General features: G+C 33.6%; 4 protein-coding genes across 6 annotated transcripts; 1 reads left to right on the forward strand and 3 right to left on the reverse strand.

Moving 5' to 3' along the window:
• Window positions 1–145: 145 nt before the first annotated feature.
• LOC100185908 (coiled-coil domain-containing protein 66) lies at window positions 146–4,151 on the reverse strand. 3 transcript variants are annotated; one of them, XM_018812920.2, is made up of 8 exons: window positions 4,036–4,151; window positions 3,083–3,696; window positions 2,726–2,869; window positions 2,246–2,412; window positions 1,733–1,838; window positions 1,314–1,452; window positions 419–559; window positions 146–344 (listed from the first exon to the last, which is right to left on the reverse strand). In XM_018812920.2, the coding sequence occupies exons 1-8, from the start codon at window positions 4,044–4,046 to the stop codon at window positions 212–214; spliced, it is 1,455 nt and encodes a 484-aa protein (XP_018668465.1). In that variant the 5' UTR covers window positions 4,047–4,151; the 3' UTR covers window positions 146–211. The 3 variants fall into 3 exon arrangements, with proteins under 3 accessions (XP_018668465.1, XP_026691482.1, XP_018668464.1); XM_026835681.1 differs by having other exon boundaries at window positions 146–333; window positions 2,246–2,415; XM_018812919.2 differs by having other exon boundaries at window positions 2,246–2,415.
• Window positions 4,152–4,838: 687 nt separating this feature from the next.
• On the forward strand, window positions 4,839–6,694 carry LOC100175710 (MICOS complex subunit MIC19). The gene is made up of 6 exons (XM_002124620.4): window positions 4,839–5,046; window positions 5,105–5,158; window positions 5,409–5,546; window positions 5,712–5,782; window positions 6,056–6,191; window positions 6,533–6,694. Exons 1-6 carry the CDS (start codon window positions 4,969–4,971, stop codon window positions 6,563–6,565), a joined length of 510 nt encoding a protein of 169 aa, XP_002124656.1. The 5' UTR covers window positions 4,839–4,968; the 3' UTR covers window positions 6,566–6,694.
• Window positions 6,637–12,764, reverse strand: LOC100178028. Its single transcript, XM_026835683.1, has 8 exons — window positions 11,613–12,764; window positions 10,923–11,148; window positions 10,267–10,353; window positions 9,860–9,969; window positions 9,393–9,572; window positions 8,917–9,050; window positions 8,417–8,533; window positions 6,637–7,652 (listed from the first exon to the last, which is right to left on the reverse strand). Exons 1-8 carry the CDS (start codon window positions 11,651–11,653, stop codon window positions 7,210–7,212), a joined length of 1,338 nt encoding a protein of 445 aa, XP_026691484.1. The 5' UTR covers window positions 11,654–12,764; the 3' UTR covers window positions 6,637–7,209.
• Window positions 12,765–12,868: 104 nt separating this feature from the next.
• On the reverse strand, window positions 12,869–14,477 carry LOC113474467 (tetraspanin-33-like). The gene is made up of 4 exons (XM_026835684.1): window positions 14,322–14,477; window positions 13,874–13,918; window positions 13,487–13,610; window positions 12,869–13,306 (listed from the first exon to the last, which is right to left on the reverse strand). The coding sequence occupies exons 1-4, from the start codon at window positions 14,460–14,462 to the stop codon at window positions 13,200–13,202; spliced, it is 417 nt and encodes a 138-aa protein (XP_026691485.1). The 5' UTR covers window positions 14,463–14,477; the 3' UTR covers window positions 12,869–13,199.
• Between the last annotated feature and the right edge of the window lie 261 nt (window positions 14,478–14,738).

Below are 14,738 nucleotides of genomic sequence, written 5' to 3' on the forward strand. Positions count from 1 at the left end.
TGACCACTACCGTGCTCAATTATGTTATTACTTGGGCGCAAACAGCTCTCTGCTCATAGCTTTGTTTGCTTTTGGAAGCCAATTGCTGCAAAGTGGTGATAAAATAACAGTCTCAAATTAGTTCAAACAAATATTGGTCATGTTATTTTGGGGGTGTTAAGTGTCTTTATAAGGCAGCGACAAACCATGAAAGGTTGAGAAACTCCAGAAGTCAGTAAACAAGAACAAAAAGCCACAAACCATCGAAAATGGAATTTAATTGGGATTTAGCACTCTGGTACCCACAGACCATGAAGGGTTGAGAAACACCATACAGCCAGTACAAGTGCGCACCTGTCAGCACACTAGTAGTAGTGGCCACAAATCATAAAAGGTTAAGAAACACCAGGACCAGGGGACCCACTTAATCAGCACGCACCTGTCTGTGGTCGGTTTCATTGTATCGAAGTGTCTTGCCCACATTCCCTCCTCAGGGGATTCCCCCTCATCATGTCTCATTTTCCTCACAGCTTGTTGCTCCTTTTGTTCCAACAGTTGTTTATCTAATTCCTCCCTCCATCTGGGTGGAGCAAAGATAATGTTACAGTCAATTCTATTCAGTGGCAACTGGCAGAGGTTTAGAAGAGTACACGCACAGGCTGAGTGTTTTAATATGTTTGAAAATAAACAAAAATACTTTTAGTCTTCAAAATTACATGAAAAAGTTCAATAAAATTCTAAAATAATACTACATATACTATTAAAGTTAAACAAAGCTAGGTTTTTGTCAATAAAATATACAAATAATTTAAGTGAATAAAACAAATATTTAGATACAATTGTGGTTTTAAACTAAATTCCCCAAATTCTAAATATATCCCACTTACAAACATTGGCAATCAAATGTTTTTCATGGACCATTACTAACATAGAGATCAAACATGGCGTGTAAATACAACAGTTATGGTGGTAAGCATGAATACAGGGTGGGGTTTAAATTGAACTTTAAAAACTATTACCTAACCATATGTATTAGTATAGATAAAAATGTTTTAAAGACATTTTGACTAAATATACCTGTTTTGGATAAAAGTGGGTAGCCTTTACAAGTTAAATGAATCAAATTACATGGTTTGTAATTGAATTTGTGCAAAGATTGATACTTTTAACATGAAATTATAAGTGTTTTAGTCAGAATTGTTTTAATTTCAGAAGCAATCTCCCACCTTTAAGAATCTGGTGTTGGAGAAACGTAACAGACAAAAATTAAAACCAACAAATTGTATAATAAAAGATATATATTCCGCCTAAATGGCATCGTCAGTCTCTCCCACCTTTGCTGTTGCTGTTTCTTCTTAGCAGAGAACGCATGATCCCTGGGAGCAGCCTCACCAAGGAAGAATGATGACCTCATCGCCGAAGGAAGATCTTCATTTATCTGATTCATGTCTATGGTGGCTTTTTTTGGTTTCGCTGCAAATTTAAAATTCAAGTCTTAATACTTTTAGGTGTTAAATGAATAAATCCACACATGACTATAGGGTCCTGTTGTATGGCAAATGTAACATTGCATTGCCAGTGGATCTATTTAAATCTTTTTCTTATACAACACCTATATTGTTTCTACTTACATAAGGAGACACATTATGTAGATATATGATACACAGTGACAGAATACACAGCACATAGCAATACAACAATAGAGATACATGTAGAAAAATAGATACAGCTTATAAAACAACATTAATTTCACCCTTAGCAGACGGCGGGGCTGAAGAACTCTTTTCGCTTGTTTTCGCCTTGTTTCCCTCTGGTGGCGGTTTCTCTGGCTTTTCTTCCTTTTTCTTTGTTCCGATCGACTAAAAAAGATATCATTTATAAAACAAAAATGGGTGATTTACAATCGCTACCTTTACAACCACGATCATAAAATAACAATTATAATATAAGCCATCAGTTTGATGTATCTACCATATCCATAAATATTAAAATTATTAGAATGTCTGTTTAGCATTTATTGCTACAATAGCAATGGTTGCACTCAGGCAGTTGCTTCTTTTCTATGACATGGGAAAGGTTTTATATTACATTGAATTAATGCAAAACATGTCAGAAAACTGTTATTCAATCTTAAAGATTCCAGGTATTATTCAATCAATAATAAAATACTTTATTGCTCTCCCTACAACAAACAGATTAAAATTTTAACAGAAAATTATAATATTTAAAACTTTTAACAGAAAAACATTATATTTAACATACGAACCGAATAAGAGGATATTTGTTTCTTCTTATTGACTTGTTCGTTCAAATCTTTGATCCATTGTTGTCGTCGTTGTTCGAGAATATCTTTGTCGCGCTCCCTGCTCCCAACCCCACCTAGTGTGTCGAACATTTTGTTCCTCGGTGTCGCCTTCGTATCATCTGCTTTAACTTCTAAAAAAAATTTTAAATGAAGTTTAAAAATTTAAAGGTACTTAGTACAAATATCAGTGTTTTAGTGTTTCTTTTATAAATGTGTTCAGTATTAATATATGGGCATTGAGCAACTATAAAGCATAGCTAGTCTATGTAACATGCACCATTATTTATGCTTATGACTACAAAGTCTTTATATCGGTCACGGGCCTCTTACCCCACTCTATGCCACCACACTATTTTACTGATCGGTAAAAAATGCTCCTTAAAACCTCAAATTTAGCATTTTTGACCAAATTTAACATTGCCAGATCAAACTAAAGCTTACCTTTATTAGACTTAGCCGAGTTACTTCTACTTTTTGGCTTTCCATCCTTTAATAAACCCCCAATGTGTTCGTCACCACCAGCATTACTACCACTATCTCCAGTATCAAGTCCAGGGACCACAGTTGGTTCGTTATGGATGCCATCTACAAGCATATTATTGGTTATATATAGGTTAATAAACTTTGTTAAACTGGCAAGTGGTCAATTTTTGCACTGTGAGGTTGTGTGTATTATTTAACAGTAATAACATACACATGTTAAAGACAACAACAGCAAAAATGATCTATGTTTTACTATTTTTTTGTAAACAGTTTCGATTTCTAGAGTAAACAGTGTAAAAAAACAGGTTTTCAAACCTTCTTCCTTTCCTTCATTCTCTTCTTTCCCTTCTTCTTTTTTCTCTCCTTCAGGTTTTGATTTCTTGTTCACAATCTCAGCAACATCAATATCTTGCTTTGTTTTCACCAAACTTAAAATTGTGTTCAATTGATCTTGTGTCAAAGTAACAAATGCAGTGTCAACTTTAATTTCTTCCGTTGGTGTTTTGGTCACATTTCTGCTTCTATTATTCGATGAATTTTGATTCCACACCCGATTTCTCGGCACCAGAGGTTTCTGTTTTGCAGCTTCTTGCTTTGGCTTCTCAAATTTTGTATTTTTAGAATTGATATTTTGATTTTCGACCTTTGTTCGGGGCTCTGTAGTTTTTCTCACAGAAACATCAACTTTTTCCCTGTCATTCAGAAACAGAATATCATCATCGGGTTTAGTTGGTTTTGCCCTTGGCCTTGGGACATTAATTTTGACTTTACTTTTAGCTTTTTCATTGTTTGTGCCTCTATCTCTTGGAAACCCACGATTTCTTTGCTTAATGTTGGTTTTCTTTGTTTTATCGTCAGGTTGAGGTAAAAGGAAAATCCCCTTTGTGGGTTTACCTCCAATAGAACGGGTTTGAATGGTAAGTCCATCTCTGTAATATAAGAATTGTTTTTTATTAAAACCGCGCTTTACTATGTAAACCTACATGCACAATGTTGTTATAAAAGGATAAATAAAGATACAGAAGAGAACAGGGCACTATTGAAGAATCTTCCAGTACGTTACATATTAGGCTGATGAAAGAGTTAAAGGTTAGTAGTTTTAAGGGTTAGTGATTACATGGGTTCGTGGTTATGCTTAGGTTAACGGTTATTAAAAAGCGTAAGGGGACGATTAATGATTCTTTATGATGTAGGCCCTCTCGAAAAAAATGTCCAATAACAGTAATTAATACTGTCTATACTAGACACAACATATTTAAATGGTTTACCCAATATTCATGCTTGATGCTAATTCTTCACAGATTTTTAAAACACAAACAAATTATTATTTAACATTATAAATTTTTACACCTGAAATTTTAAAATACAAAACGAATAAATTTTGTTCTCTGCATGTATTATAATGCAATGTGCGAATAGCTTATCTTATATTATTAGTCCAAGAATGATAGCAATAAAATCCAAATTTGACGCAACGCAAAATTTGTTTTTGCATTTTCTGCGATTAAAGACCACGCAAAAAGATACTCACTCATTTTATTTGTAACAACGCAAAAGTCTTACAGTTATAGCTACGCACATGGTCGCACTTTGCTTAACAGCTGCACGTTCTAATTCCCTAAACAACTAAACCCCGGTGACCGTTTTACAAATCAATAACATTATCAAAATATTGTAAGTGTTTCAGTGTTTACCTAATCAAAAACCACTCGAAAACCACTTGAATTTTTTGCAAGAAAAGTACCTAAAAAGAATTAAAAACTAAATAAAATGCCCATTTAAATGTTTATTCTTTATTAATTATACTTTAACGACATTTTCTGTTTAAAAAGAGTAATAATCGTTAAATTATGAAACTGTTGCAGTTGTTTCTTGTGCAAATAGAAACACCTGGCAACATAAGAACGGCAAAGTGATTAACTTGTAATTCAAGCTGTCGACGAAAAAGTAAAATTTTGTAAAAACTACTTATTTTAGAAGTATTTAAAATGTAGAATAAACTGCTTTGCAAAAAATCTATAATACATTTACTACTTTTTAATTTGTCCCCAAAAAATAAAAATCTTTTACGGTACGCTTGAATAACTACACTGTTACGCATGAGAAGTCAGAGATAGGACAAAATATAACAGAGGTCGTGTTTATTAAAATAAACATTTATATTAATTAAAAACAATCTCACATGACCGTTTGTAGTAAAAATGGGCAATTCTGACAGTCATGAAGTCACCTTAGAAAAAGATGGCGAAAAATTCGTCCAAACTGCTGATGGTATAAAGGTATATTTGTGTTTTACCAATTTGTAAAATAAAAGTAATATTTTGGGTTATTTTTCAGCTTTCTCCTGCCCTTGTGAGAAAGCTATCGAATAAAACTGAATCAAACCGAAGTGTAAGTAGCTATAAACAATAATATGTAATATTGGAACACGTATTTTTTCGCCTTTTAGAATTCGTTACATCTCGTTGGTTTTGTTAATTCGTGGCTGCTGTTGGTAAATAATCTTCTAACTAACTACCAACCTCTAGCACTTTCCACCAACCTAATCTGTTTCGTACCAGAGAATTCTTTACTGGTGCCTGATATTCAATTTAACTTGTTTGCCAAATCATCATCTAAACTCACAGTCCAATTTTAACAGGCTGGTGACTCACCAAAAAATGCGGATGACTCAGCAAAACTTGCCCACGAGTGTCAAATACTTCTCGATGAACGAGAAAAACAAATGACAGCGCTTGCTGAAAAGTTTCAAAACGATTTACAAAAAGAAAAAGAAAAGGTGAAATTTTTCAAGTTATAAAGTAAACAGGATGTTAAATTTATCGCATGAGTTTTATTTATTATTGAATTTGAAACAGTAATTTGAAATTGTTTCATTTTATCTCAAAAGTAGGTGCCCTTTATTTAAAAATGTTACTTAAGAATTCTTAACTGTTTTTTTTAGCATCAAAAGTTTTATGAATTGTCATTGGAAGAATTTCAAAACGCTGCTGATGAAGCAGAAAAGAAGTTTAGGTGACTATGTTAAAATTTTTTGAATATAGTTACATTTTTTGTTACGTTTACTTTTTCCCTCCCATCCCAACAAATTTAAAAGTGATTAAATTTCTACTAATGCTTCAGAAAAGCATATTGGCGAAGATCAAAAGCTTATACAAATCATTTTACTTTATGCTTCACAATTATCCAAATGTAGTTTTATTTTAGGTCACATAACTTGCTCCCCATTTAACCAATCGTCAGAACTAAAATTAATCATCAACTAACGCAAGTTTCCTTTTTTAACAGAAAACCTCATTTAGTCCCAGTTTGCCAAACATTTCAAGAGGATTTGATTGAATGTTACAAAAATAACCCAGGAAGATTGCTCGATTGTAGTGAACATATGGAAACCTTCAAGAAATGTGTGAATAATGCTAAAGAGGTGATATCACATACACCTGTGTGGTTAATATAACACATACATCTTTATAGGACTATTATTGTTGGTGAGGCTTTATTATCACTGGATTCATATTTTTATTCTGTTCTATATGGGTAAGGTCCCACAGAGTGACCCGCCATGCGTCCTACAATTTAATCCAAGATTGCCGCATTTATAAACTGTTGTTACAAAAGCCTGGAATGAATGATTACTTTATATAAAAGCCAATATCTTCATTAGATTTATAGAACAAATTATTTTTTCTACTTGCCTGTAGGCAGTTGTGAAATAGAAGGTACAGATCTAATTGCATCAAACAAAACTGATGTTTTTCTTTTCAGAGCCTTTTATCAAAATCCCACCCTGCAGCATGACCCAGAACCCAAGATGTTTCTTCTTTTATAATTCCCACAACCCACCCCCACACGTTGGTGCCACTCAGCCATGTTTTCAATATTGTTTATTTTGGCTAAAACGATAAAAATAAAAATGTGTGCAATTGACTTGTTTGTTAGAAAATGAAGAGGTAAAATATAACACAGTAAGTTGGTAGTTTGTGGGTAAATAAAACATGGAAGGTGTGATTTGAAACATACAATATAGGCACCGAACCTGGGGTGGCAGGGTAGGGTGTCCACACCCCTGTTACAACCGAAATGAAGTAGCCTCAAAACTATGCAGAAAACTCGAAATTCTATGTGGCATGCCATTGGGCGTAGAATTTGGAAAACTTAAAATACACAGTGCAGTAAGAGAATCAGAGGCCTAAATGCAATGGTTTAAAACACTTGTAAAGTTACAAACCATGCATTTCCCAATTGGAGTTTTTCCACAATGTTACTTTTAATTGTAACAAAATATGATGTAAAATCCTATGTGGCACGCCAATGGTCCTAGAATTTAGGAAACTTAAAATAAACAGTGCAGTAAAAATATGAGGTTTAAATACTTTAGTTTGAAACATTATCTTATTGTGAGTAAATAACAAAGTGATTGTTAGCAACACAATTGATTGTGATCACACAGTGGTTTCAGACCTGTTTGAATGATTGAGAATCACTGAAGAATTTTGCCGACAGTTTGAAGACAGAGTGTAATAAAGGTCAATGTCTTGCTCTGAGATCATTGTGCTGTTGGTCACGGAGATTGCATCTTGAGGAGCAGGAGTAGATGCTAGGATACCATTATAAACATCATCATCTAACCCGATGAAGTCATGCGACCGAGATCTGTTATCCGTTCTATGTTCTTGGATGCATTGTAGTGGTAGCGTGTTGTAGAATACAGGGTTGTTATGTGCGCCTTGGAGGGGTGTGTTAAAGTGCATTGAATCCTCAAGGGGTGTGTTAAAGTATGATGTGTTTGCAGTTAAACTGTCAATGTTGTATTCGGAAACTGCAAGATCTAAATGTCTCATATCAAAGTCTTCATCCAATCCACATGGAACCTCCAGCAATATATCTGTGGTGATATTGGCATTGTTAATATAATGCATATTTATCTACTATCTAAGTATATATGCATATGACTAAATATTAAATTTATAAGTAAAGTGTCTTTGTATATATGCAAACATACTGCATATATGGGTCTAAATATATTATTAACATTGCTCATTTATTCAGGACAACTATCTAAGTTAGAACAAGGGTGTTGTGTTTCATACACTCTGTGCCTGCTTATGAGTTACTACAGAACTTTGTGGGTTACTATTTTGTGGGGAAATTTGAACAAAGAAAGCGCCATCAAGCTTTTAATGCATTATCTTCTTGTTATACACAGTGTAGTAAAAAATCTAAGGTTTTACATGGAATGATTTGAAAACATGTACAATCTGGAGCATTTTAATTAATCCATGCTATACTACTAAATACTTGGTGTTTGATAACCAAAATAAGCCAAGTTATTAAATACAAATAATACTAAGAGTATATAGAACTACCAAATTATGGTATATAGAACTACTAAATAATGGTATTTAAATCCAAAAAATGCCATAAAGATGTACCAAATAATGATATATAGATATACCAAGCAACGGTATATAGAATGAACAAATAATAGTATTTCGGTCTGAATAATGCTCTATAGGTCTACCAAATAATGGTATATTAAACTTCCAAATAATGGTATTTAGATCTAAATAGAGCTATAAAATCTACAAAATAACGGTGTATAAGATATACCAAATAATGGTATATAGAACTACCAAGTAGTTAACTTACCATCATAAACCACAGGGTCATCCATAGTAGGTGAAAGGTCAGAGGTCATGTTATGCAAATGAGCCGGTACACTCACACTGATTCGTTTCGATTGTATTTCTATGTTGTGTGCGTTTACTGTGGAAGAAATGGATTGAATGACTTATATATGGTTATTGGTTACACCGTCAAGTTGCTGAAGCTATTGCAGTGTGTGGATAAGCAGACATGACTTTTGGATGGTTTGGTCATTTATATCCTCGTAGAGTGACTTATCCATGGTTGCCACTCCCATGCCCACAGTTGAGTTGCTGAAGCTATTGTAGTGTGTGGATAAATTAACAGACATAACATACCCTAAACAAGTCATTTTAATGCAACGTTTGCAACATTACAGAGCCCTACATTACATTAAAAAGTTGTGTTTTTACGAACACTTTGTTTCTTAGTTAAACATAAATAGTTCGTTTTTTGTCTGCTAGGTGTAACAACCACACTTTTTCTTCCATAAACCTACATACCATTAATCCTTGGCCCATCTTTTGGTGGTTTTACACCAAGGGAAATACTCAATCTCTTCTTTTTGTAACTGCTGCTCAAATACAAGTGACTTCTCGTGCTCTGCTTCACTTTCTTTAACGATTTTTCCCGTAATCTATAATTTATGAATGGAATGTTAGTACACCATGTATACTGATAGATTGATATGGTTTATTCATATACCTCATGCTCACTGTCGAGTTATAACATGGGTGTCTTCTTATACACCAGACACACATGGTGTATTCATACACCTTATGCTCACTGTTAAGCTGAAACATAAGTGTTTTTATACACCAGACACAAATAGTGTACACCAGAAACATACAGTGCATTCATAAACAAACCCCATGCTCACTGCCAAGTTATAACACAGGTGTCTTCTTATACACCATGTGCGTCACATATATCACCATACACCTCATACTCACTGCCAAGCCATCAAATGGCAACCTACCTTCTTTGTTTGGCATCATAGGACACGAATGCAGCCAATAGTGCGTATACAACACATGCAAGTAGAGGCCATGCAAGTGTGTGGCTCACTGTGTTAACATCTACATTAAGTTGTCGAACAACTTGTTCTTCATTATGTGGGTTGAAGTAACAAGGGTAGGTTGAATTGTTGTTGCCGAATCTATGGGGAAAAGAAATGCCAACTTTTTAAGTAATTTTTAATTAATATACATAGATCATAACATAATTTTTTTTATGTCTTCAAAAATAGCGCAGATCATGTTATTTAAAGGACGAAGAGAAGGGATCAACAGTAAAAAAATTTAATAACCTTGAATTGATTGCATTACTTTTCACAGGTGTTTATGTAAGTTAAGTTGTATTTGGCCTTGAATCTTATTTTGACAACAATTTTTTTAAATATTTATATAAGTTATGTTAAAATTGATCAAATAATATATAACTTACTCTTTGAGAAAAAGCTCCACGCAAACATTTGGGTCAAAATTTTCTTTCCAACCACCGCACTCTAACTCCCCCCGGTGGAATAAGCCGTACTTTCCGAACGTGTACGAACACTGAAGGAAATGAAAAGAATTTTACTAAACCAACTACACAAATGGATGGCCCCTTCTTATTTTGTTTTTAAACAGCTTAATCAGCTGTTCCTTTAGGCTTAATAAAATGGTTTTGTTTAAATTATTAGAACAGTGCAAAGTGACTTTCGTACACCCTGTATTTTTAACTACATCATATGACTGCAGATATAAAATTCTGTGATATCATATGTGCGAATGGGAAAGTACTATGAAGAATTATTAGAACAGTGCCCGGTGACTTTCCAAACACCCTGTACTAAACACAGTTATACATACCGGGTTACAATTAACCAAAGCTTGCTCGTTCTCAAGCAGTATCCCTCGTGTGGTGGATTCTCCACCCGTTGAATAAGAAACGTGAATCTAATAAAATATGGTTGGGCTTGACAGGGAGCAGGAGGTACAACGGATAAGTATTAAGAAGTAATATAACACTTATATTAACATAAGTGATATAACATGCAATAACATATAGAAAAATTTTGGGCAAAATATTTAGGTTTTATTATACAATTAGTTGGACTTGATTTTTGACTGTTATGTACTTAAAGGGGTTGTACTATTCAATTGATATCCATGAAGAAAACATGGAAGTTTATTTATTTACTGTGTATTTTATACATAATAATATCAAAGAAACAATAACCTTGAAATAATAATATTAGACCAAACCCTTGCACCAAACAATTATAATAACTTACGGCCTACTCTGGGTATGGAAAAAAGCTGACACCTACTTTTAGTGGCACAGCCAGTGGGGGGAGGTTAGGGGGTCACGACCCCCCCCCCCCTTTTAAACCAAAAAATTAATAAATTAAAAAAAAATTATTAAATAAATTTTAATCAAATAATTTCCCCCTTATTTTTTTTTCTGGCTGCGCCACTGTCTACTTTACTGTATGTGGTTTTATACATAATAATATTAAACCCACCCTTGCGCATGGAGTGAACGCATCTGTGCCTGCGCTGCAGCTCACTTGCACGGGAAGCACATCAGTCCCCATCACTGTGCATGTTGTTTGCGTGAAGCCACGTGCCACGATGAAAGGACGAAGATGGTAAATAATTACGAGGATGAGGAGCAGCACGGAGGAGAGGATGAGAGGGGAGGAGAAGAGTAGGAGGAGGTGGAGGGAGGAGCGGATACGATCTCGTTGTCTGGGAGGAAAATGGTTAGTGGTTGTTAGAAGCAGATGTAGTTTTTATATTTTTTAATTTTCCTTAGGAGGTTCTTCTAGAAGGAAATGTTGGGGTGATTAGCAACAAAGCGAAAGAGTTTTTATTTAGGAGCCTTTTTATTATAATCACACCGACTGATGTAAGATCTTTATTTTGAAAGTTAATTCAAAAAACAAGGAATTTTTATTGCAGTGTGGGTTAATGTGTTTCACAACTAGCGCATTTGCATACAAATATTTAAGCTTTCTGATATTAATTATAAGTTCTACAACCCAAAGAGGCATAACCCATAGTTGTTACAGGATAAACAACCACAATAAAAAACAACAAAAATATAAAAGTAAATAATATTTAATAGTTGATTCATTTCCCCATAAGTTATAAATTAAAAGAGTATAGAATATAGAAATGTCATAGTTGTACATAAAGAAACCACCACTTACCTCCTGGTTGTACAAATTGTGCCGATCACTTGACTGTCCATTATTTACAAAACTTAAACTAAATACCTTAACTCTATAGAAGCAAAGGTTTAGGTCATGTTTTTTAAAAAAATCCAAAAAAATAAAGCAAATTATAGTAAAGAATTAGATACTGCATATATGTATATGTATGTATGAACCAAATTACTGTCAGTGTCTTCATACTAAACTAATGAACAGCTAATTCTACAAGCAACGTGGTACATCATGTAAGCACTAAACAACAAAACCTATGTCATTAAGAGTGCTGCTGTTTTTTCCGTTTGGCAGCTAAGTGTGATGTTTGTACACGATTGTAAATACAAATATAGCAAGTAAATGAAATAATACAACTTATATAGCAAAACTTACAACTGCATAACATGGAATACATACAATGGTGTATATAATACATGGACCATATAAGCAGTAGGGTGGGAACTATTACTTGTAAGCAGGTGTTATTGTACACAGGAAAATGATTTCAATAACCCAACTTGCACTTATTCTATCAATTTGATTATCACTATGTGACTTCCAGAGCTCATATTTATAATAAAAAAATCCTATATTTAAACCAAAGTTTGCCGTTCTTTGCCACATAATTGTCATGCCATGCAAAAGGAACATGTTAACATACAAAGTAGATTTTCAGAAACACAAGTGCAGATATTACAAGTTAATAAGGCACATTGATGCGCAAATAATAAACAATTTTAATTTTAATGATTTGGCAAAAAGATTGTGTTATGTTAAACTATAATGACATCACAATAGTTATTGTTGACTTTGTTTCACAGTTTATGATGCAATATATGAAGTCTTTGTTGCATAATAATGGGAAATACATTCATGATAATATAAGGTGTTTGGAAAGTCACTGTACACTTATATATATTTTTAAGACATGTTTCAGTATAGAATCCAGGAGGTAAATAAAAATGACAATTATAAATGATTTTGGGAGTGACCCCCGCTAGCATCAATACAGGCTTGGACCCTTCTTGTTTTGTTTCTAAACACCCCAATTACCTGCTTCCCTGGAATAGACTCAAAATATGCTGTTAACATTGCACAGTTACTTTCCAAACACCCTGTACGACTTACTTTATAATAGAACCATTTGTGCGATTTACAGTGCAAAAGGTTTTTAAAAAACAACTTCTTAGTAAGGAAAATACAACTTGTTTATATAAACACCTGTGAAAAGTGGTGCAACCAATTCATTATAATGACAGCGTATGAAAGTGCTTTTCGCAAGCAAAGGAACAAATAAGATTACAGAATGTTGGCGAAACACAAGAAGCAAGCAAAACTAATAAACTACACAGCAACTACATAATTGTTTACACATAATATATGATGTCTATTTGATAACTAAATCTATTCTTATATGACAATTGAAACCTACTACCTACTCAGGACTTTTTTTTTAACAAGATTATTTAGGAAATGCTAACTTTGCTATATATGAATTAACTTATAGCCCTAGAAGTTCTGACTTCACAAAACCAACCTAGAAGGCACTTAACCAAAACATTTAACCCCAAACACAGAAAAATAGGCAACTTAAGTATGAACTTGCATTAGTTGCAATGATTCAACTTTTTCTCGAAGGTCAGCGTAGAACTGTTGGTCTTTTATTTGCAGAAGTAAGATTCTTGAAATGCATATTCCTAGAAAAACATTTATTAATGCTGTTTCTATGAATATTAAATCAGCCCAAATAAAAAACATATTTGGAAGAAAAAAGGTGTGGTTGCTACACCAAGTAGACAAACAATGAGTCATTTACATTTATGATTATTTTCTTTTCTTTATTTGTATAAATATACATATATATATATAATACTAACCCACAATCTGCGGCACAACCATTGCAATACCAAGTGCAGCAAGTAAGAACAAATGTTGGTGAATCCACTCAGTTATTGCATGAATACATCCAGTCGTGTAGATTGTTTCTTTGGCTTCAAGTTCCTAATGAATTAATAAATGAAAGTAACTTATTTATCCTCGAGTGGCGGGGCAACGACAGGTGTTATAACACAGGTGTTCCGTTTCATACACCTCGTGCCCGCTTACAAGTTACCACGTATATGTAACTTATTTATCCTCGCATAGCAGGGCACAACAGGCGTTATAACACAGGTGTTCTGTTTCATACACCCCGTGCCCGATTAAGCTATGTAACTTTGTAGGTGATTATCATTTTTTATACTTTTTAATGTTTGTTTTAATACCTGTTGTTTTAAAACTCCAAATCCACAGAAAGTGTCCAATACTGACTGAAAAAAACAAAATAAAATTTTAATAAAAATAATCAATAAATTAAACAAACACAATCCTGTAATATAAGCAACAACAGATCAAGCTTGGATTTGCTATATTTATTACAAGTTATCAATACTTAAACTAATAAAATATTTATATGAAATGGAAGGTGCATTTGTGTATACACTTATAGCACCCTGTCCTAGAACACCAGATTGAGGTCAGATTCACAGAATTTATTACAGTTAGTGGCGCAGCCAGGGAGGGGGGGTTTAGGGGGTCGCGACCTTCATTTTAATTAAAAAATATAATTAATTTAAAAAAAAACTTTCTTTTTTTTTAATTTTTTGATTAACCCCCCCCCCTTATTTTTTTTTCTGGCTGTGCCACTCATTACAGTTATCAATACTAACTTACACTGTCATTATCATGTAGCACACAACATGAGTAAGGAACTGAACATGCTTCATAACTTATGGAGGAACAATTGAAGTAAATATTATTTTCCCAGTCAATGTAAGTGTTTGCACCACAGCATTGGAACTGAAACATAAACATTGCTAGTGCCAACTTTGTTAATGCCAACTTTGTAAAGGTAATTATAAAGAACAATACATGCAATTGCAACTTTATTTCATTAAAGGTATACTGCATTAATCAATGAGGTTCTCAGTATCTTAATCTTTGTCAAGTATAAGTACAACTGCATTTTAGCAATATCAATAATAAAAGTAAATCAAAAATGTCAAAAAGTTTCTAGACATGGCACCTACAGACGTACTGTATATTATATATATATTCAGTGGCGCAGCCAGAAAAAAATAAGAGGGGAGG

This window comes from Ciona intestinalis, chromosome 8 (genome assembly GCF_000224145.3).
Source record: "Ciona intestinalis chromosome 8, KH, whole genome shotgun sequence".
In the NCBI taxonomy this organism is placed as follows: domain Eukaryota; kingdom Metazoa; phylum Chordata; class Ascidiacea; order Phlebobranchia; family Cionidae; genus Ciona; species Ciona intestinalis.